The following is a 24,081-nucleotide window of genomic DNA, read 5'->3' as shown; positions in this document are numbered from 1 at the left end:
GGGCCGCACAGCACTCCAGGTGCTCGCCAGAGGTCGCCAGACTGCCATTAGGTACCGAGATGAGATCCTCAGACCCCTTGTGAGACCATATGCTGGTGCGGTTGGCCCTGGGTTCCTCCTAATGCAAGACAATGCTAGACCTCATGTGGCTGGAGTGTGTCAGCAGTTCCTGCAAGAGGAAGGCATTGATGCTATGGACTGGCCCGCCCGTTCCCCAGACCTGAATCCAATTGAGCACATCTGGGACATCATGTCTGGCTCCATCCACCAACGCCACTTTGCACCACAGACTTTCCAGGAGTTGGCGGAGGCTTTAGTCCAGGTCTGGGAGGAGATCCCTCAGGAGACCATCCGCCACCTCATCAGGAGCATGCCCAGGCGTTGTAGGGAGGTCATACAGGCAAGTGGAGGCCACACACTACTGAGCCTCATTTTGACTTGTTTTAAGGACATTACATCAAAGTTGGATCAGCCTGTAGTTGTCACGTTCTGACCTCTATTTCTGTTGTTTTGTATTTATTTAGTATGGTCAGGGCGTGAGTTGGGTGGGCAGTCTATGTTTGTTTTTCTATGTTTTGGGGCATTTCTATGTTTTCGGCCTAGTATGGTTCTCAATCAGAGGCAGGTGTCATTAGTTGTCTCTGATTGAGAATCATACTTAGGTAGCCTGGGTTTCACTGTGTGTTGGTGGGTGATTGTTCCTGTCACTGTGTTTGGTGTCACAGGATAGGACTGTTTTGCGGTTTCACATTTCTTGTTTTTGTTAGTTTGTTCATGTGTAGTGATTTATTAAAACATGAATAACCACCACGCTGCGCTTTGGTCCGCTTCTCTTCCTCCTACAGACGAACGCCCTTACAGAATCACCCACCCACCAAGGACCAAGCGGCGTGGTAAACAGAGGCTGCAGCAACAGCAGCAGCAGGAGAAGCGACTGGTGCAGCAGGAGCAACAGCAGCAGCAGCAAAGGCAGCAGCAGGAGGAGCAACAGCAGCAGCAGGAGAAGCGACTGGTGCAGCAGGAGCAACAGCGGCAGCAGCAAAGGCAGCAGCAGGAGGAGCAACAGCAGCAGCAGCAGAAGCAGCAGTGGGAGAGGCTGCACTACTTGGAGAGATGGACTTGGGAGGAGATTCTAGACGGGAAAGGACCCTGGGCAGAGCCAGGAGAATATTGCCGCCCCAAGGCCGAGCTGGAGGCAGCAAAAGCAGAGAGGCGGCATTATGAGGAACTAGCACGGCAGAGCGGATGGAAGCCCGAGAGTCACCCCCAAAAATTTCTTGGGGGGGGGCACAGGGGGAGTGTGGCAGAGTCAGGAGTCAGACCTGAGCCAACTCCCCCCGTTTATTGTGAGGAGCCAAGGAGGAGCTCAGAACCAGAGCTGGTGTTGGAGGTGAGCGAAGCAGAGACTGTGAAGGAGTTAATGGGGAAATTGGAGGAGAGTGATATGAGGGACTTGCTGGTTTGGTGCATGAGGCACGACATTCGCCCGACGGAGCGTGTCAGGGATTTAATGGCACCGGGGTCAGCTCTCCATACTCATCCTGAGGTGCGTGCGAGGGGTCTGGTGAAGACTGTGCCAGCCTCACGCACCAGGCCTCCTGTGCATCTCCCTAGCCTTGCACGTCCTGTGCCATCTCAGCACTACAGTGCTCCTAGCAGTGCTAACTGTGGCGGGCGTGGTGCTGGTCAGGCACCGTGTTATGCAGTTGTGCGCACGGTGTCCCCAGTACGCGTGCTTAGCCCAGTGCGCTACATCCCAGCTCCCCACATCTGCCGGGCTAGGGTGAAGATCCAGCCAGGGCGGTTGGTGCCAGCCCTGCCCTCAAGATCTCCAGTACGCCTTCACGGTCCGGTCTATCCGTCACCACCTCCACGCACCAGCCCTCCGGTGGCAGCCCCCCGTACCAGGCTGTCTCTCCGGCCCATCCTTACAGGGGCTTCCTCCTCTCCAGCGCTGCCGGAGCCTCCCACCTGTCCGGCGCCTCTGCCGGAACCTCTCGCCTGTCCGGCGCCGCTGACAGAGCCTCCCGCCTGTCCGGCGCGACCGGAGCCTCCCGCCTGTCCGGCGCCTCTGCCGGAGCCTCCCGCCTGTCCGGCGCCTCTGCCGGAGCCTCCCGCCTGTCCGGCGCCTCTGCCGGAGCCTCCCGCCTGTCCGGCGCCGCTGCCGGAGCCTCCCGCCTGTCCGGCGCCTCTGCCGGAGCCTCCCGCCTGTCCGGCGCCTCTGCCGGAGCCTCCCGCCTGTCCGGCGCCTCTGCCGGAGCCTCCCGCCTGTCCGGCGCCGCTGCCGGAGCCTCCCGCCTGTCCGGCGCCGCTGCCGGAGCCTCCCGCCTGTCCGGCGCCTCTGCCGGAGCCTCCCGCCTGTCCGGCGCCTCTGCCGGAGCCTCCCGCCTGTCCGGCGCCGCTGCCGGAGCCTCCCGCCTGTCCGGCGCCTCTGCCGGAGCCTCCCGCCTGTCCGGCGCCTCTGCCGGAGCCTCCCGCCTGTCCGGCGCCTCTGCCGGAGCCTCCCGCCTGTCCGGCGCCGCTGCCGGAGCCTCCCGCCTGTCCGGCGCCGCTGCCGGAGCCTCCCGCCTGTCCGGCGCCGCTGCCAGAGCCTCCCGCCTGTCCGGCGCCTCTGCCGGAGCCTCCCGCCTGTCCGGCGCCGCTGCCGGAGCCTCCCGCCTGTCCGGCGCCTCTGCCGGAGCCTCCCACCTGTCCGGCGCCTCTGCCGGAACCTCTCGCCTGTCCGGCGCCGCTGACAGAGCCTCCCGCCTGTCCGGCGCGACCGGAGCCTCCCGCCTGTCCGGCGCCTCTGCCGGAGCCTCCCGCCTGTCCGGCGCCGCTGCCGGAGCCTCCCGCCTGTCCGGCGCCTCTGCCGGAGCCTCCCGCCTGTCCGGCGCCTCTGCCGGAGCCTCCCGCCTGTCCGGCGCCGCTGCCGGAGCCTCCCGCCTGTCCGGCGCCGCTGCCGGAGCCTCCCGCCTGTCCGGCGCCTCTGCCGGAGCCTCCCGCCTGTCCGGCGCCTCTGCCGGAGCCTCCCGCCTGTCCGGCGCCGCTGCCGGAGCCTCCCGCCTGTCCGGCGCCTCTGCCGGAGCCTCCCGCCTGTCCGGCGCCTCTGCCGGAGCCTCCCGCCTGTCCGGCGCCTCTGCCGGAGCCTCCCGCCTGTCCGGTGCCGCTGCCGGAGCCTCCCGCCTGTCCGGCGCCGCTGCCGGAGCCTCCCGCCTGTCCGGCGCCGCTGCCAGAGCCTCCCGCCTGTCCGGCGCCGCTGCCGGAGTCTCCCGCCTCTCCGGCGCTACCAGGGCCTTCCTTTTCTCCAGCGTTGCCGGAGCTTCCCGTCTGCCCAGCGCCAGCTGAGCTTCCCGTCTGCCCAGCGCCAGCTGAGCTTCCCGTCTGCCCAGCGCCAGCTGAGCTTCCCGTCTGCCCAGCGCCAGCTGAGCTTCCCGTCTGCCCAGCGCCGCCAACGCCGCCCGTCTGCCCAGCGCCGCCAGCGCCGCCCGTCTGCCCAGCGCCGCCAGTGCCGCCCGTCAGCCAGGGGCCGCCAGTGCCGCCAGTCAGCCAGGGGCCGCCAGTGCCGCCAGTCAGCCAGGGGCCGCCAGTGCCGCCAGTCAGCCAGGGGCCGCCAGTGCCGCCAGTCAGCCAGGGGCCGCCAGTGCCGCCAGTCAGCCAGGGGCCGCCAGTGCCGCCAGTCAGCCAGGGGCCGCCAGTGCCGCCAGTCAGCCAGGGGCCGCCAGTGCCGCCAGTAAGCCAGGGGCCGCCAGTGCCGCCAGTCAGCCAGGGGCCGCAAGTAAGCCAGGGGCCGCCAGTGCCGTCAGTCAGCCAGGGGCCGCCCGAGCAGCTGCCCCTCTGTCCAGAGCAGCTGTCGCCCCTCTGTCCCAAGCTGCTGCCGCCCCTCTGTCCCGAGCAGCTGCCGCCCCTCTGTCCCGAGCTGCTATCGCCCCTCTGTCCCGAGCTGCTATCGCCCCTCTGTCCCGAGCTGCTATCGCCCCTCTGTCCCGAGCAGTTGTCCCTCTGTCCCGAGCAGTTGTCCCTCTGTCCCGAGCAGCTGCTTCACCTCTGTCCCGAGCTGCCCCTCTGTCCCGAGCAGCCCCTCTGTCCAGTGGGGTCATTGAGAGGGGTGGTCATGGTGAGTAAGCCAGGGAGGCGGACAATAAGGCGGACTAAGACAATGGTGAAGTGGGGTCCGCGTCCCGCGCCAGAGCCGCCACCGCGGACAGACGCCCACCCAGACCCTCCCCTATAGGTCAAGGTTTTGCGGCCGGAGTCCGCACCTTTGGGGGGGGGTACTGTCACGTTCTGACCTCTATTTCTGTTGTTTTGTATTTATTTAGTATGGTCAGGGCGTGAGTTGGGTGGGCAGTCTATGTTTGTTTTTCTATGTTTTGGGGCATTTCTATGTTTTCGGCCTAGTATGGTTCTCAATCAGAGGCAGGTGTCATTAGTTGTCTCTGATTGAGAATCATACTTAGGTAGCCTGGGTTTCACTGTGTGTTGGTGGGTGATTGTTCCTGTCACTGTGTTTGGTGTCACAGGATAGGACTGTTTTGCGGTTTCACATTTCTTGTTTTTGTTAGTTTGTTCATGTGTAGTGATTTATTAAAACATGAATAACCACCACGCTGCGCTTTGGTCCGCTTCTCTTCCTCCTACAGACGAACGCCCTTACAGTAGTGTGGTTTTCCACTTTAATTTTTAGTGTGAACTCCAAATCCAGACCTCCATGGTTTGATAAATTTGATTTCCATTGATCATTTTTGTGTGATTTTGTTGTTAGCACATTAAACTATGTAAAGAAAAAAGTATTTAATAAGAATATTTCATTCATTCAGATCTAGGATGTGTTATTTTAGTGTTCCCTTTATTTTTTTGAGCAGTGTATATAGATATCATACTACATACTACATATCATGTAGTAAGCAAAAAAGTGTTCATCCCAAACCATCTCATTTGGGTTGAGGTCGGGTGATTGTGGAGGCCAGGTCATCTGATGCAGCACTCCATCACTCTCCTTCTTGGCCAAAGTAGAGACGAACAAAGCCGGATGGGTGTAGACAAAAAAGATCTCTCCAGTAGGTTTACAAAAACATTCAAGGGCCATTTTATCAAAAGTGAGGTTACAAGTTTATCAACTTTCAAAGCAGAATTACTTTACCATTGTTCCTCAACTGTAGTGTATGATATACCATTTTCTATTTTTTTTGTTCCATGCAAACAGTGATGAAGGGTCTCAGTGTGGAGGCGTCATGCTCAGGCAGACAGGAAGCAGAACCCCTGACATACTGTAGCGCGGATAACAAAGCGACACAACACCGACATATGAAACCGCCACTTAATTTGCAGAGCAATGTTACGTAATTTGGGTGATTTTAGCACAGCCGGAGGAAGATTAGGGGCTTGATGAATTAGGGGAGCACTGTCTAGATCAAATCATGTTAATCATTGCAGTCGGAGTACAGACTCGGTTTTCATCCCCACTACTCCTTCCTGGTTTGTTTAGTGATGAATAGCTTTTCTGCTGCAGGAAAAAATTATTGTATCACCATCAACATCAGATATGTGAATATAAATGGAAGGACAAGTCCCACAAACCTATTGATTTGTTTTATCCATCTGTTCGTGTTTTTTAAGATAAGCAGAGGAGGGAGAGGAAGGCTGGCAATGTTAAGCAGAGGAGGGAGAGGAAGGCTGGCAATGTTAAGCAGAGGAGGGAGAGGAAGGCTGGCAATGTTAAGCAGAGGAGGGAGAGGAAGGCTGGCAATGTTAAGCAGAGGAGGGAGAGGAAGGCTGGCAATGTTAAGCAGACTAAACTTTTTCTGGGAGGGACAACAAATAAAAAGTTGTGGACTGGAAAGAAATGTCAGTGTGGTTGGAGACTGAAGGACAAAAATAAACACAATTGAGCCAAAGTTCTGTCTGTCTCTCTATCTTCCTCGCCTGCCTCCTTGCCTGCCTCCCTGCCTGTCTCCCTATTTGTCTGTCTGACAGATCCCTTTCTGTGAATCTCCTCTAATGTGAAGAGGATGTTTCCCTGGCAGTTTGCTCCCTAGTGTTGCAGCACACCATGCCAAAAGGACCACAGAGCTTTCCAAGTCCCACACCATGAAACGTAAGGAGGGGAGATGCTGTTGATTGTAAACTGGCTGGTACTTTCTTTTCTCTCTCAGTATCATCTGTCTCTGATATGGACCTGGCTTTCTCTCTCTCCATTTGGAAAGGCTTCTCTCTCTCTCAGGCTCGGATGAAAGCAGGGAAGGATGGAGGGATCACCGAGGGTGAATCACAACAGGGTGATGACTGACCTGCTCATTCACATTATTGTAAAGACTTCCACCGCAGTTGTTCCCTCTCCTTGTTCGGGCGGCGTTCGGCGGTCGACGTCACCGACTTTCTAGCTGCCACCGATCCATGTTTCACTTTTATTTTTGTTTTGTCTGTTTACACACCTGGTTCCCATCTCATAATTATGTTCCTTATTTAACCCTCTGGTTTCCCTTTCTGTTTGTGCGTGATTGTCTTTCGTGTGTTGGAGTTCTATCTGGTTTTGTCCTTGTTTGATAACGGGATTTTTGTTACGTTCTTGGATGGAGTAAATACAGTGGTTTATTTACTCTTACCTGTGTCCTGCACCTGACTCCTTCGCTATCTTCTAGATAGACTCTGACACAAGGGCCCAACGTTCCAGATAGATGCCATTGTCATGAACACTCCCATTCTGCCCTGCTCTGCAACACAAGTGGTGTGAATCTGAACTTAATAAGTTAGTCTTAATTACCCATGCATGGTGTGGAGGGGGTGTGGCTCGTAATGGTACCTCCCCTCATGGTGACGCATGTCGATCGGGATTGGTGTGTGAAACGTGGGGAAGAGATGGTGAGGACCTGTGAGAAGAAAAAGAGGGAGGAGAGATAAGAATGATATGGGCACTTCAATAAAGACTTTCAAGTGAAATATTTAAAAGGGTAAAAACCTAAAGCTACAATGCAGCAAACATGAACCACCTCAAAGAGCTGGATGAGCAGTTTCGTGTTAAATATTGGCCCTATCACTCAGGAAGAGGTCCTGAGGAATCCTACTACATCTCAAACAAGAGAGATGAGAAAGATCACATTGGGCCTTTGACAAAGACCTGCTGCGATCCTGCCCTTTGAACTTAGTGTATGTGTGTGTGTTCATGTGTGCGTGTGTGGTTTGTGTGTGTGCGTGTGTGTGTGTGTGGAGGTGCCCATTTGAAGGAGAGATACAGTCTGGACATAAACAAGGAACAACAGTCGTGAGAGGAAAACCTCTGACTCACACTACACTTGAGATGCTCACCTCACTTCACGTTACTGGCAGCAAGCAGCAGCTATAAGCAGCAGCTAAACCATTATTATCCTAGAAACTGGTATTGGTTATTATCCTGCAAACTAGTTGTGGTTATTATCCTACAAACTAGTAGTGTTCATTATCCTACAGACTAGTATTGGTTATTATCCTACGCGCTAGTAGTGGTTATTATCCTACAAACTAGTAGTGGTTATTATCCTACGAGCTAGTAGTGGTTATTATCCTGCAAACTAGTTGTGGTTATTATCCTACAAACTAGTAGTGTTCATTATCCTACAGACTAGTATTGGTTATTATCCTACGAGCTAGTAGTGGTTATTATCCTACAAACTAGTAGTGGTTATTATCCTACGAGCTAGTAGTGGTTATTATCCTACAAACTAGTAGTGGTTATTATCCTACAAACAAGCAGTGGTTATTATCCTACCAGCTAGTAGTGGTTATTATCCTACAAACAAGCAGTGGTTATTATCCTACAAACTAGTATTGGTTATTATCCTACGAGCTAGTAGTAGTTATTATCCTACAAACAAGCAGTGGTTATTATCCTACAAACTAGTAGTGGTTATTATCCTACAAACAAACAGTGGTTATTATCCTACAAACTAGTATTGGTTATTATCCTACGAGCTAGTAGTGGTTATTATCCTACAAACTAGTAGTGGTTATTATCCTACAAACAAGCAGTGGTTATTATCCTACAAGCTAGTAGTGGTTATTATCCTACAAGCTAGTAGTGGTTATTATCCTACAAACTAGCAGTGGTTATTATCCTACAAACTAGTAGTGGTTATTATCCTACAAACTAGCAGAGGTTATTATCCTACAAACTAGCAGTGGTTATTACTCTACAAACTAGCAGTGGTTATTACTCTACAAACTAGCAGTGGTTATTATCCTACAAACTAGCAGTGGTTATTACTCTACAAACTAGCAGTGGTTATTACTCTACAAACTAGCAGTGGTTATTATCCTACAAACTAGCAGTGGTTATTATCCTACAAACTAGCAGTGGTTATTACTGTACAAACTAGCAGTGGTTATTACTCTACAAACTAGCAGTGGTTATTATCCTACAAGCTAGTAGTGGTTATTATCCTACAAACTAGCAGCGGTTATTATCCTACAAGCTAGTAGTGGTTATTATCCTACAAACCAGCAGTGGTTATTACTCTACAAACTAGCAGTGGTTATTATCCTACAAACTAGCAGTGGTTATTATCCTACAAACTAGCAGTGGTTATTACTGTACAAACTAGCAGTGGTTATTACTCTACAAACTAGCAGTGGTTATTATCCTACAAGCTAGTAGTGGTTATTATCCTACAAACTAGCAGCGGTTATTATCCTACAAGCTAGTAGTGGTTATTATCCTACAAACCAGCAGTGGTTATTACTCTACAAACTAGCAGTGGTTATTATCCTACAAACTAGCAGTGGTTATTACTCTACAAACTGGCAGTGGTTATTACTCTACAAACTAGCAGTGGTTATTATCCTACAAACTAGCAGTGGTTATTATCCTACAAACTAGCAGTGGTTAATATCTTACAAACTAGCAGTGGTTATTATCCTACAAACTAGCAGTGGTTATTATCCTACAAACTAGCAGTGCCAAGGAAGGCATATGTTGACTTTCTCTAGCCCTTTCAAACGTCAGAAAACGAAGCATATTTCTAGTGATCAGGCTGAGCTAAGGATGCTGTGCTCCTGCTCCATCCTTACCTTCTTAGCATGGGGTGTAACTGTAATATTTACAATTCCCATAATACCCCAGTAATTGAAACCTTAAGTTACAGACAGTCTGGTCTGGGTACTTTGTGTCCATTAATAGCTCTCTATCTGTAATGGGGGCGAAACAGAGCTATTTCACCATGAGTGTGTTTTTTTATGTGAAATACTCAAAATGCACAAATCAACAATTTCCTGCCATAAAAAGGTTCATAGCTCGGGGAACGTCTTGTTAAAAACAACAGACCTTCATTAATTAGTGTGATGATTACAACCTCTCCCTCTAGCTCTCTGTATGAAGTTACAGTACAGCAGAAGTGCTCTGCTCCCATTAAACACTTTCTAAGTTAAAACCAGTTCCGTTTTTTCCTCCTTTAACATCATCCCCTTTTAAATGTATGCAGAATAAAATCAAAGCGTGGATATTCAGCACAACATCCCACCCCAACAATGGCACTGGTTTACGTAAGTAAAAGCATCTGAGTCTTTTGTACTGAATCCAAGCTAGTGTGTGTGTGCATTGCAGTGAGGAGAAGGAGAAAGAGAAGAAGGAGAAGGAGGAGGCCAGGTCAGCTCACTTGGGTTGGCTGGTTGATCTCTGGGATCTCTGTATTAAGATTCTTTGGGCAGCATCATGCGCTCCAGTGAGTCAGAGATGACCTGGGGGTCAGAGGTGGCACAGATCATTATCTCCTTCTGTGAGGGGGATAGGGGGAGGAAGGAAGTAGGGGAGTAGCCGATGTGTGTGTGTGTGATTTTAAGGAGAAGTTCTACCTGCATGAGTCCGCATTCCTGGGTCATCGCTAAAGCCACTGAAGCCCAACAGAGTCCCCAGTCACTTTGATTGACAGCCGCCACACTACAAAGCTCAGCCCATGATCAGAACACAAACTGAGGCAAAAGACAGCGATTGTTGTGGCCTTATTGCTCATCGGGGAGGAAAGGGACTAAGCCCACCACAGAGCGCCTCCGAGCGGTGGTGTTTAAAGACATGACGGGAAACTTCTGATGGCTCCTTCCTTGGCACCTCTCTGTTTGAGATGTACTTAGCGTCATTACTGCACAAAGACTCCTGAAGTCATGTCTAAGAAAACATGCCACTGTAACTCAACTCTGCCTGGAGGCCAAACAGGAACGTTTCAGTGTTTTTCTTTGCAAACACAAAGCAAGACATTACTGGAACTTAAACGTGATGGAACTCATTCTTGTCATGATTGTCTTTATTGTACAGTACACTTATTGGTGGGTTATTGTGACATTAAAATGCATGGTTTGAGGTATGCACTGTCCCAACAACTGTGATTGTTGTTAGAAATGATTGACTTACATAGAATTGTTTACAAGTGTTTATCATGACATCAAGTCAGTGTAACTGAAAATCCCTCCCTCGCGCTCCACCTCTCTAGAATCCTAGAGAACCTCAGTCTCTGTAATGTTCTACACCGTTCGATGTCTGCCAACGAGCCTCTCTTCCTTTTGTGTGCAAGAGAAGACACATTCTCAAGTCAACTTGTATGTTAGAGGCAACAAAGACGCTACAAAAAGCCCCCCTGTAAAAACTTAAATGGGGGGATTAGCGTTGAGAGAAGTTCCAACTTTTATCCAAATGTGTCTCCTGGCTCACAACAATGCCTGGTGCAAGGCAGGGAGAGTGGGCTGCTAAAGAAGGTAGAGTGGGGTGGAATGGGTCTGGGTCTGGGTCAAGGGGATGTCAGTGGTGCTCAGAGCATGCTGGAGTAGGCTTACCCTAACTTGAAAACAAGAAAGCAGACAGGCACAACTTTTATCTCACTAAATAAAATAAGGACCCCCATAGAGAGACGGGCTGTCCAGATCTGAAGGGAAAGGCTGAGCAGGCCTGTTCCATCACCAAGACAGCAGCATAGTCTCCTGGGCCACAAGGACTACAAGAGGAAGGTACAGAGGGTAGCTACAGTGGGGCAAAAAAAGTATTTAGTCAGCCACCAATTGTGCAAGTTCTCCCACTTAAAAAGATGAGAGAGGCCTGTAATTTTCATCATAGGTACACTTCAACTATGACAGACAAAATGAGGGAAAACAAATCCAGAAAATCACATTGTAGGATTTTTAATGAATTTATTAGCAAATTATGGTGGAAAATAAGTATTTGGTCAATAACAAACGTTTATCTCAATACTTTGTTATATACCCTTTGTTGGCAATGACAGAGGTCAAACTTTTTCTGTAAGTCTTCACAAGGTTTTCACACACTGTTGCTGGTATTATTGGCCCATTCCTCCATGCAGATCTCCTCTAGAGCAGTGATGTTTTGGGGCTGTTACTGGGCAACACAGACTTTCAACTCCCTCCAAAGGTTTTCTATGGGGTTGAGATCTGGAGACTGGCTAGGCCACTCCAGGACCTTGAAATGCTTCTTACGAAGCCACTCCTTTGTTGCCTGGGCGGTGTGTTTGGGATAATTGTCATGCTGAAAGACCCAGCCACGTTTCATCTTCAATGCCCTTGCTGATGGAAGGAGGTTTTCACTCAAAATCTCACAATACATGGCCCCATTCATTCTTTCCTTTACACGGATCAGTCATCCTGGTCCCTTTGCAGAAAAACAGCCCCAAAGCATGATGTTTCCACCCACATGCTTCACAGTAGGTATGGTGTTCTTTGGATGCAACTCAGCATTCTTTGTCCTCCAAACACGACGAGTTGAGTTTTTACCAAAAAGTTCTGACCATATGACATTCTTCCAATCTTCTTCTGTATCATCCAAATGCTCTCTAGAAAACTTCAGACGGACCTGGACATGTACTGGCTTAAGCAGGGGGACACGTCTGGCACTGCAGGATTTGAGTCCTTGGCGGCGTAGTGTGTTACTGATGGTAGGCTTTGTTACTTTGGTCCCAGCTCTCTGCAGGTCATTCACTATGTCCCCCCGTGTGGTTCTGGGATTTTTGCTCACCGTTCTTGTGATCATTTTGACCCCACGGGGTGAGATCTTGCGTGGAGCCCCAGATCGAGGGAGATTATCAGTGGCCTTGTATGTCTTCCATTTCCTAATAATTGCTCTCGCAGTTGATTTCTTCAAACCAAGCTGCTTACCTATTGCAGATTCAGTCTTCCCAGCCTGGTGCAGGTCTACAATTTTGTTTCTGGTGTCCTTTGACAGCTCTTTGGTCTTGGCCATAGTGGAGTTTGGAGTGTGACTGTTTGAGGTTGTGGACCGGTGTCTTTTATACTGATAACAAGTTCAAACAGGTGCCATTAATACAGGTAACGAGTGGAGGACAGAGGAGCCTCTTAAAGAAGTAGGTAGGATTTCAGGTCTGTGAGAGCCAGAAATCTGGCTTGTTCGTAGGTGACCAAATACTTATTTTCCACCATAATTTGCAAATAAATGCATTAAAAATCCTACAATTTGATTTTCTGAAATTTTTCCCCCTCATTTTGTCTGTCATAGTTGAAGTGTACCTATGATGAAAATTACAGGCCTCTCTCATCTTTTTAAGTGGGAGAACTTGCACAATTGGTGGCTGACTAAATACTTTTTTGCCCCACTGTATATGTTACAGGGGAGGGTCCACAGGCACTGGACTGTCAGCTGTCCTCTGGGTGTGCAGCAATGTAGGGACACATTGCCCCAGCCTCTGGCACCCTGACACTCTCACTCTCATCTGGCAGGACACGGCTGAAAGTGTCACTTCAAAACCTCCTTGCTTTTATCTCTGTATGGATCTCGGATTGGAGTTGATCCACCCACCTCATGGGAACGTGCTTCTTGAGCTGCGTTAACTTTGTTTGTGTTCAGGTACATATATACATGTCTGTCTGCTCTCTATCCTTTTAGATGTTCCATCATCATAACATGTTTGCTTAAATGTCTTTAATAATATTGCTTCCCAACCCCCATAATAATGTTCTCAGAAGTGCCAAACATCCTGTCAGAGAGCGGGTGAGAAACAACCCCATTCTCTTTTCTTTTTGTTTTGGTCTTAAGCCGGGTTTGATCTCACCCTAAAGACAAAGACAGGTGTTCCACATTAACAAAGGGCACTGGTGTGTGTGTGTATTTGAGTGTACAAGGTTTCCGAGCGAAGGGAAAACATTCGCTTTTCATGTCCCAACGCAGCAGCCAAGATCAGATCAGAAGGGGTTGAGGGGTTCATCCTAAATAGCATCCAATTCCCTATATAGTGCACTGCTTTTGACCAGGACCCTTAGAGCTGTGGTCAAAAGTAGTGCACTGAATAGGGAATAGGGTTCAATTTGGGACAGACCCAGGGGCTCATCCTTTAAGGAAGTACTCAGTGATAATAACATCCTGAGAGAGAGAGAGAGGGATAGACAGAGAGAGAGAGAGGGCCCTGGACAGGGTAATTAAAACAGCTTTTCTTTCTGTCTCTCTCTCCAAAAGAGAATGAGGGAGTGAGCTAGGGGAGAGGGGTTGAGAGAGGGAGGGAGCAAGGGAAGAAGGAGAGGAGGAGGAGGGGGCGCCATTCAGACAGGAAATTCCAGCAGGATATGTTGGCTGTGGTCCTAACGACACAGCACCATGCCAACGGCTACACACAACGAACGAATGGCCTTGTCCCTTCTCGCCCTGTACTATGGGTAGTAAAGCAACAGTTTGACCGGCCTGAGGCTTCAACATGCTGGGGAAAGGCTTTGGGTAGCTAGCGTGCAATTTGTTACCGCCAAGCGAGGAGAAATACAGAGAGGGAGGCCTTTTCTTAGACTTCTATAGTATTGTACATCCATCCAACCACAACAGTTTAGCCCCTATTTGATTGGTCATTAAGAGTATTGTGTATGTAGAATGATCTAGGACCATTATGACACAGTATGAACCAGCCAGGCTAATAAGCCAGTGAGGTAAGTCGAATTCAACACACACACACACACACACACACACACACACACACACACACACACACACACACACACACACACACACACACACACACACACACACACACACACACAGCAGGTTAATAGGCCAATGTATTAAAATCAATTTTAACCAGTTTAACGTTCACAGCCTCAGGTTTAGTCTGCGGTGCTGACTCCTACTGAGGCGTGGGCTCGCCATGGCGACAGAAGGATTAGGGGCTTACAGGAGAACACGGAACAACCACACCCCCTCTGTGTGTGTGTGTGTGTGGTGTGTGGTGTGTGTGTGTGTGTGTGTGAAAGAGAGAGCATGTGCTTCTCTTCATACCCCTCACTCCGGGACAAGTTAAAATGCTACATGTTTTATTGATAGGGAGATTTGGGACTGAAGGTACGTAGATTAAGTCAGGGCCTGGCTCCATGGCAACACGTGACAGGTAGAATTGATGTTCATCATAGAGCCTGTTTTTACTTTCTTTGACTGGTTTGAAGTCTGACTAAGAAGCAGAGGAAGTCCACTTCCATATTCAAATAAACATACAGTATAGAAAAGGAACATTGTTGGCTCAGGGAAGTGATGGGGTTATATTACATATTGGAAGTCCGGTTCCTTTTATAGTACATTAGGAAATAAGATGTTTACATCGCAAGCAGTACATTGTCCATTAGGTGACAGTTACAGCTTGGCTAGGACATCCATATGCCATCTTAAACAGTAAGACTGAGGTGGCTGAAGAGGGACCATGCTGGGGAGAATGGGAGAAGGTTATTGGACAATGTTTTTTTATAGAGAAGACTCCTCAGGTTTTTGGAAGGTGTTCATTAAATCATATCAGGCAGGGAAGCTGTGTTTGAGAAGCACTGTATATAAATGGAGTTGAATTATATGTGTGTGTGTGTGTGTGTGTGAGAGAGAGAGAGTTGTGTAAACATGAACAGGAAAGGCACTCAGGACACCGCTACTGATGAAGATCGGACACATCTGTGGGTGCCCATGGCAACCAGCCCTAAACACAGCCTGCATGACGGGTCTTAGCGGCCAACATGCTCACATCACTCCCCCCCTCCTCCCCACTCTCTCTCTCCCTCCCTTCTCTCTCCCTCTCCCAAACCGTCTTTTCTCTACCATCATCCATCTCCATCAAACAATAGGCCTAATCCACCCAATCACTCCCAACTAACTATACACTCACAGTCTCACTGAACCCCAAATCTACAAACCCCAACCTGCTCTTTGACTGCAGTCAGCATGACGCAGTACCTATAGCTGAGGTAAGGTGGGGTACTGGTTCTCTTAATTGTCTTTAGGGTACTGTGGTACTAGGACCTCACCTCTCTAACATCACAGTGAGGGTCCTATTCTAGTGTGGGGGCCAGGGGACATGGTCGTAAGGAGAATACAGCTATCTGTGTTGGGTAGATGTGTCTTGGGGGCTAATGACCGCCATGCTTCACCCAGCTGGGAGCAGGCTGGGAGCAGGGTGGGAGAAGGGTGGGAGCAGGGTGGGAGCAGGGTGGGAGAAGGGTGGGAGCAGGGTGAGAGCAGGCTGGGAGCAGGGTGGGAGCAGGTTGGGAGCAGGGTGGGAGCAGGTTGGGTGCAGGGTGGGAGCAGGCTGGGAGAAGGGTGGGAGCAGGGTGGGAGCAGGCTGGGAGCAGGGTGGGAGCAGGCTGGGAGCAGGCTGGGAGCAGGGTGGTAGCAGGCTGGGAGCAGGGTGGGAGCAGGCTGGGAGCAGGCTGGGAGCAGGCTGGGAGCAGGGCTGCACTGTGGTGGGCCACGCATTCACATTACATTTAAAGAGAGGGAGCTGGAGGGGGGCAGCCACCGTTTGCCCTCACTGGCCTAGGCTTAGCCTGTTAGCATTAGCATGCTGTCAGTGTAGCTTTGGGGACCAGCGAGCCGAGCGAAGAGCTCTGTAAGACTGATGAGGTGTCTGGGTAATCAGCTACCTGACCAGACTCTGATGGATCACCAGATCAGCTGACCTAACCCTGGTTAACACACCCAGGTGTGGGCTTGGTCCACAAATTTCCTCAGAGCAGAAAAAGTATATTATCTCTATTAGAACAGATCAGGATAAAAAAGGGTTCTGTTGTCTGGTGAATGAAGATAATGTGAATGAAACTTGTCGTCAAGGTGATTAAATTTGCGCACTTTTTGGTTTTCCTTTTGGTTCTAAGTAACACAGATGGATTTTTTTTCTATTTTTGTGACTTGATCACATGACATTTATCTTGTTTTAACACTTTTTAGGCTGTTCCTAACACACTGATACTCTCACTTCAAACCCAGAGCGGGAACTCAGGCCATAACAGCTAGTGTTGTGTTGTGCATCTGACCCCTAGCATCACAGCTAATAGAAAAGCTGCCAGCTCACACACAGAGCGTCCTCACATCCTCACGACCCTAACAGCCCGATGACGGCATGGTTCTACACTGGCTTAGCACATCCCCCTCCCCCTTCGTAAAAGGGATTTTTTAACAGGAACAGGGAGCGAGAGGGGAAGAAACAGGAAGTACACTTCATAACCAGACAATGCGTGGGAGCAGGAGGCAGGAACATCAATCTAGGGCAGGGATGGGCAGCTCTAGGACCTGACTGGTGTCACACTTTTGCCCCAGCCCCAGCTAACCCACTTGACACCAATAATCCACTAATCATGATCTTCGGTTTAGACTCTCTGGCCCCCAAGGACTGGAGTTGCACATCCCTGATCTAGGGGGTGGGGGTGCCGTGGCTGGGGGTCACCCCGGGGTGAGGGCCTCCTGGGGTACCTGGGTTCTGGGCCTTTTCAGGTCGAAGGGAACTAGAGGGTCTGGGGAGTGTCTCAAAGAGAGAGACATATTCTGGACTCTATCAAACTGCCACTGAGGGTCTATAAAAACAACACTGTGATTTTATTTATTTATTTTACCTTTATTTAACCAGGCAAGTCAGTTAAGAACAAATTCTTATTTTCAATGACGGCCTGGGAACAGTGGGTTAACTGCCTGTTCAGGGGCAGAAAGACAGATTTGTACCTTGTCAGCTCGGAGGTTTGAACTCGTAACCTTCCGGTTACTAGTCCAACGCTCTAACCACTAGGCTACCCTGCCGCCCCGTGATGATGTACAACATGTTTATTTCATACAATGACTGCAGCGCCAATGTTTTGGCTCAACGGCAGCTGATTTGTTCTCAGAGTAGAAGACTCAGGAGACAGTTATTGAGGATTGATTTTCTATATTTTGTGTTCATATGAAAAGTATAGACACCTTAGGGGAAATCTGGTGGATATTTGGGATCATCATCCATTTTGGCTCACCAGCATTTCTAATTCTTTAAACGCCATCCTCTGAGAGATATGCTCTCTGGGCCTCAAACATCCAGTATATCTGCCCTGGCTAAAACAGAGCTCAACTAACTGTCAGTGGAGTTCTGACACCGGGCAGAGCATCTTCAGTTTAAGTGCAGGCCCCAGGTCATCTAGTTGGATAAGATAAGAATACAGAACAACAACCTGACTCACCTCCTCACAGACACAGTCTGGTCTGGTGATCACTGTCCTGGGACTTCTGGTCTTGGGGAAACTATCTCACTCAGATAATTGGTTTTAAAAACACCAATGGCAAACAGCTGTGGAGGGTCTGAGACGGTAGTGTGATTGGTTTAAGGGTCAGAGATCCTAGTTCTCAGGTGCTTTGTTAGAGGTCTGGTAATCCAGAGAGGCTGACCGGTCAGGCTCCGACCTTGTCTCTTCATAAGTTGGAGACTTTTATCTCCCTCACCAACTTCAAACATCTGCTATCTGAGCAGCTAACCGATCGCTGCAGCTGTACATAGTCTATCGGTAAATAGCCCACCCATTTTTACCTACCTCATCCCCATACTGTATTTATTTATTTACTTACTTATTTATCTACTTACTTCTGCTCTTTTGCACACCAATATTTCTACCTGTACATGATCATCTGATCATTTATCACTCCAGTGTTAATCTGCAAAATTTTAATTATTCACCTACCTCCTCATGCCTTTTGCACGCAATGTATATAGACTCTCTTTTTTTTCTACTGTGTTATTGACTTGTTAATTGTTTACTCCATGTGTAACTCTGTGTTGTCTGTTCACACTGCTATGCTTTATCTTGGCCAGGTCGCAGTTGCAAATGAGAACTTGTTCTCAACTAGCCTACCTGGTTAAATAAAGGTGAAATAAAAATAAAATAAAAAATAAAAACATTTTTGGGGGGAAGTGCTATCCTGCGTACTGTCACCACGAGAAACGCTTGCAATAATGATGAATACCCATCATTGGAGAGACAACTCATTCATATTCCTACACTAATGCAAGTCTAGTGGCTTTATGGGATGTAACTCAGAGCCTATCAACTTTTCCTTGGTTCTTGCGTCAGCTAGCCAGGCTACGTCAACTAAATGAATCAAACTCACATTTACATTAAAAACAACAAGCAGGGTCTGTCTTAAACTAGCAGTGTTGGCTACAGTTCCATCCCACACAGAGAAAGTGACATGATTTATCACCAGCCTTCATCTTATAGCATTATTATTACAGCACAGACCCGAGCAGCCAGTGTGAAAGCCCCTTAGCCATAAAGATAATGAACTGTGGGGAGACATTTCACTTCCTTCCACCCCCCCTCTCTCACTCTCTCTCTACCTTTACCCTCCACCTACCCCCCTACCCCTCTCCTTCTCTCCCCCTCTCTCCCCCTTCTCTCTCTATCCCCCTTCCTCTGTCTGAGGACCCAGTTAGAGATTAAGAGTCTTAATTGGAGCATCCGGGTTGGTTTATAGTGAGGCAGTCAGGGGTGGGGGAGAAACCAAGGGAATGTCCAATAGCACAGCATGGAAGGGCCTGGTCTCAGGGGGGGTGGGGACAGGGGGGTGGGGAGGAGGAGGGGAGCACCTTTCTCCCTGGACAATAGTGGTGTTTGTGTGGCTGGGTTAGGCTAGTTAGAGGGAGGAATAGTTAGGTACAGAAATGTTAGAGGTTTCGCGGGTTAGGGTGAGAGGGAGGGGCGATGCGGCCGGGCAATCACTGATTCAAATGGTAGCTCGCCGTCCTCTCGCAATGTTCTTGGTCCAGTAAGATAATAATAAACAGATGGACTGGATGGAGAGATAGAGGGGGGCACAGTCAACAATGGCATGAATTAAAAGGCTAACCTTAGGATCGGCCACGTAAACATGGTCTTTTTCTTTTTGTCGTCTGTCATGGAGTGCTTGTGTAACTAGACCAACCCTTCAGGCAGAAGAGCTCTCCTTACTCAAACACTACAGAGAGAGAGCTGAGCTGACAGCTCAATGCATCAACACACTGTCTACACTTTTCAAAACATATGGTATATGGCACCCATATCAATTGTGACTAAATGTTTTGGAAACTATAGTGTTTACCAGATGTGGAGAGGTATGTGTACAGCCCATAATACAACTTTTAGTGGATTTATGGTAAATGTAACCATTAGCATTTTACTCAGTTAGAATCAGATGACATTGTGTTGATTACATGAATGTTTTTAATCCTGTCAAAGGTAATACATCGTGATTCCCTTGAGTAAACTTTATCATTGAGAGGGTCATGGGGAATGCAATAAGCCATGTCGCCCTAGTTCAGAAGCCGCCATCTTTTTGGTGGCTTCGTGTACCGAGCGCAGTTGAAATGTTTACTTGGCTGTAATGCAAGTATGAAAGTAAAATAAACAGGGATCTATGAGTAACACATGTTGCTTTCTTCAGCCCCTTCCTGCATGGCTGGCAGAGAGGTCGACACGTTCAACGGTGGATTTACTTGGTAGAAGAGAGGGAGAGGTTGATCTGTGTTAATCTACATGTCCATCTTAATTACTCTTCGTATAGTTAGTGTGGGCAGGCCAATCAAACACTGGAGAATTCATACAACACTGTGAGTGACTTGAGTAAAGCAAAATAACAATATGGTTGTTACAGACACCGTAGGCACACACACAGCCACTACTATTACTGGGGATATGGGCTGATGTGTAGGATGGTACAAGGTCCAGGGTGAGGCCTTGTAGAACTGGGGGAGTCCATTTACAACTCAAGGAACGATTTTGTTTAGATGTTTGCTTACTTGATAAGCACCATCCATGTTTGTTGCAATGCAGCTTCTCACAAAAAGGCAGGTGAAAGAAAGAGCCAAACCTCATGAGACAAGAGACAAAGAAAGAAACGGATAGAGAGTCTGGGACATTACTCAGCTACAACAACAACCCTCATGATAACTAATCATCCGTCACCATGAGTCGAGTGACAATAGCTAGATGCTACATTGTGTGATAAAATTAGCTGCTACGTCCTTAGAGTGTGTGACCCAGATGGGAGACGAGCTTGTTCACCTCAGAACGTGTCTGAACGGTATCTTCTTTATCTTCCCAAAGTTTGTTTCAAGTTTTAATGTAACGTGCACAAGTACAGTAAAATGCCTTTCTTGCAATCTACAAACCCAACAACGCAGTAATCAATAAAATAGTGTACAAAGTCCCCTCATAAAGGCCATGTGTTGGAGTGCGTTTGGAGTCAAGCCCAGGAGTCAATTGTGAGTCCACTAAGTTCTGTTCACACACTCCTTTATCCTTCTTCAACACCATGGTAAATATTGTCAGACAAGGGCATGGCATGCGTGTCTCTCTTTTCTCTCTCTTCTCGCAGTCCTTCTCAGAGTGCAGTCCTAGCTCTGCAAATAAGTGTCATATTGATCTTAGAGTGGACTGGGGCTGGGGAAGGAGGCTGTCGTGTGTGTGTGTGTGTGGTTTGATGAGGGGGGAGGAACAGACGGGCCTGGGTAAACACCCTAAATGTGTCCTAGACACATACACACGCACACACACACACGTATTGCATGCACACAGCTCAGAGTGGGCTATCGTCTGTTTACCCCCTTCCATTCAGAGACTAAGTGCGAACAGCGGCAAAGACAACACCAGCAAAAGAAAAGGGAGGCTGCGGGTGGAGGACGGCTCATAATAATGGCTGGAATGGAGTGAATGGAATGGTTTGATAAAATGGTTTGTCTCAGCCTCCAGTATGTATGCTGCAGTAGTTTATGTGTAGGGGGGCTAGGGTCAGTTTGTTATGTCTGGAGTACTTCTCCTGTCTTATCCGGTGTCCTGTGTGAATTTAAGCATGCTCTCTCTAATTCTCTCTCTGTCTTTCTTTCTCTCTCTCGGAGGACCTGAGCCCTAGGACCATGCCTCAGGACTACCTGGCATGATGACTCCTTGCTGTCCCCAGTCCACCGGGCCGTGCTGCTGCTCCAGTTTCAACTGTTCTGCCTGCGGCTTTGGAATCCTGACCTGTTCACCGGACGTGCTACCTGTCCCAGACCTATTATTTGACCATGCTGGTCATTTATGAACATTTGAACATCTTGGCCATGTTCTGTTATAATCTCTACCCGGCACAGCCAGAAGAGGACTGGCCACCCCTCATAGCCTGGTTCCTCTCTAGGTTTCTTCCTTGGTTTTGGCCTTTCTAGGGAGTTTTTCCTAGCCAATGTGCTTCAATACCTGCATTGCTTACTGTTTGAGGTTTTAGGCTGGGTTTTTGTACAGCACTTTGAGATATCAGCTGATGTACGAAGGGCTATATAAATACATTTGATTTGAGTTTGATACACATCCATGTGTTTGATACCATTCCATTCACTCTATTCCAGCCATTATTATGAGCCCGTCCTCCCAATTAAGGGGCCACCGGCCTCCTGTGATATTTACTATACACTGTGAAGATATACCATTACACCTTATGATTAGAATATGTCTCTAAACATATGAATGTAAAAATAATAATAATACCCAAGAGTAATGTAAATGACAGGAATGGTACATGGTTGCCTTGAGAAAAAGTGATTAATGCACTTTGTAATACCCCCCCCCCCCCCCCACCAATGATAGAGCAGCAGTGTGACTGAGGACTATGTCATTAAGGTTTTAGACCACATCTAAATCACTAGCAGATGGTGACTCTCTACTCTACCACTGTTGTAATGAGACGTTTAGGGAACATATCAAAGAGCACCAAGAGGTTTTATGTTTCCTATCAAGACTTAAAAGGACTGTCATTAGTGTTAATGTTGAGACGAGGAGGAAAGGAATACAGCAGTGGATCTTAGTCAAGACTGTTTGTGTGTATATGGTTTGACAACATGGATGACACGATGTTGGTATCAATGGTTCGAGGTTCAGTCACTAAAGTAAAGGACACACAGGACTAACGATTGGTCAGAGGCCAACCATCACCTGACTGTCGCCCCATCTTTTTGGTGTGTCCTTACCTTAGAGCAATCCCAATGTAGAAGTACTATACTGTACATTGACATACTGTACTTGAGATCTAAAATCATGCATAGATAAAGTAAGGCAAACCTCTGGCCTCCTGACATTGGCTTGTCGGTAAGGATGGTTCTGACGGGGTTAAAACAGCACAGTGCTTGTTTTTCCAAGACTCTGATTACAAAGCATTTTTCCTTCCCATCAAAGCAAAGAAAGCCCCCAATCTAAGAGCAGCACATTGAAGTTTAACAATCACCCCTTCCGCCTTGATGATGAGATGATCCACATGTGCCACAGATGTCCCCTAACTAATCCAAGTATCCATCCCAAATGTATTCCCTATGAAGTGCCCTACTTTGGACCAAAGTCCAATGGGCCCTGGTCCAAAGTAGTGCATGATATACAGTAGGTGGAATAGGGTGCAATTTGGGACGCAGGCCAAGTCTTGTTCTTCTTGTGGGCTGTTCTGTGGGTTGTACTGTGGGTCATACTGGGTGCCACACGTTGCCCCCCTGTGTTATTTTTAATTCTCCTAATTTTAAATAGGCCGACCATATTCTGCTCTCTTGATAGACAGAGAGGAGCTCTCTTGTGACCGTGAAGTCATCATAGCTGCTGGATGTGGGAAATGAATGACGACGACGCAGAAATCAACTGGTTGCTTTGATAGAGTCATATATCACATTTTCCTTCAAGGCGTAATCTATTGCCAGAGCTCCACACAGCTTAGCTCCACCACCACCGCACTCAAGAGCTGCTCTGTTTGTCTGACCTCTGCCTCTTTTTCCCTTACACTTAGGCCTGTTAGGCCTGGGCTTTTGCCATAGCTGGGGTGAAGTAGGGTGGGACGTACAGGGGAGCAAGTGTGGAGTGAGTAGGGAGCTAGTGGAGCCTTAACCTGTTGAAATAGTTTGTATGATCCAGATCGAAACTTTGTGCATTTACCAGCCCAATAAAATGTGTGTGGTGGAGCAGTGGTGTGTGTAGGACCTACTTCACTCCTTATCCAGTTGCAAAGCGTCTCTTTTAGAGTGTCAGTTGCTCTAAAACTGGGCCTGAACAGGACCATGTCTGAAACCATGTCTGCAGCCAGCAGAAATATGATCTGCCCTGTCAGACCTGCAGACCGCCACTTGTCAGCTCCTATTAGGACCACTACTTGGCACAGCTTACATGTGGTATCTATCACCTAACCATGGGTTACTGAGCCACTACACCAGCCACACGTCTCTACCCCCGCCCTCCCATAACAGCCCCCCCCCCCCCCCCCCCCCCACCTCAGGAGACTTTACATGAACTGAAGCCTGGGATCACCTGAGGTTGTATTATGACAAGCTAATTGATCTATTAACTGGGTGGAGGCAGAGAGAGCGAGACCAGCAGAAACGATAGTGTTTTTGCCAACCGAAAATAAATTCAGCACGTTTGAGTGGATGGGCATAAGTAAGACGTTACACATAATTACTGATCTATAAAATACCTACACAATTATAGCATCCCCAAAAACTTGATGTGATTAAGATTCAGATTGTTTAATAGATGCTCCCCAACGCTCCGCCTCACAACAGGGAAAATGGCTGTCAGGCTGCATGCTACTGTACATTTAAAATCCTGGTGCTGACACTAATCCTGAATAACACAGTCCTTAACAAACAAAGGGCCTTGTTCCAGTTCAAAGTGTGACCTGTCCACACCTGTGCTGCAAACCGTGACAAACAAGCACCTGGTAAATTGGGACTTGGCTCTTTCCATTAGTCCTGTAGGAGAGAAACTAGAACTGGCCCATTCAGATTCCATACCCTTTTACAGTGTTAATGAGGGAAAATATTCCATGAAACGGTTTATGTAGAACTTGAGAATACAGAACCACCCGTTATTGCCTAACAGTCTGTCCTA

At 48.6% G+C, this 24,081-nt stretch overlaps 1 protein-coding gene across 2 annotated transcripts in view; it reads right to left on the bottom strand.

Moving 5' to 3' along the window:
* Positions 1-24,081, bottom strand: part of LOC110502095 (zinc finger protein GLI2) — a 116,628-nt gene that overhangs the window by 54,164 nt on the left and 38,383 nt on the right. For both annotated transcript variants that reach the window (XM_036959175.1, XM_036959176.1), the window contains one exon: positions 6,743-6,848. In XM_036959175.1, the coding sequence (XP_036815070.1) occupies positions 6,743-6,848 (106 nt within the window). The remainder of the gene's footprint in view (positions 1-6,742; positions 6,849-24,081) is intronic.

Source organism: Oncorhynchus mykiss, chromosome 22 (assembly GCF_013265735.2).
Source record: "Oncorhynchus mykiss isolate Arlee chromosome 22, USDA_OmykA_1.1, whole genome shotgun sequence".
NCBI lineage: Eukaryota > Metazoa > Chordata > Actinopteri > Salmoniformes > Salmonidae > Oncorhynchus > Oncorhynchus mykiss.
Note: the sequence above shows the minus strand (reverse complement) of the source record. Positions and strands in the feature narration are given on the sequence as shown.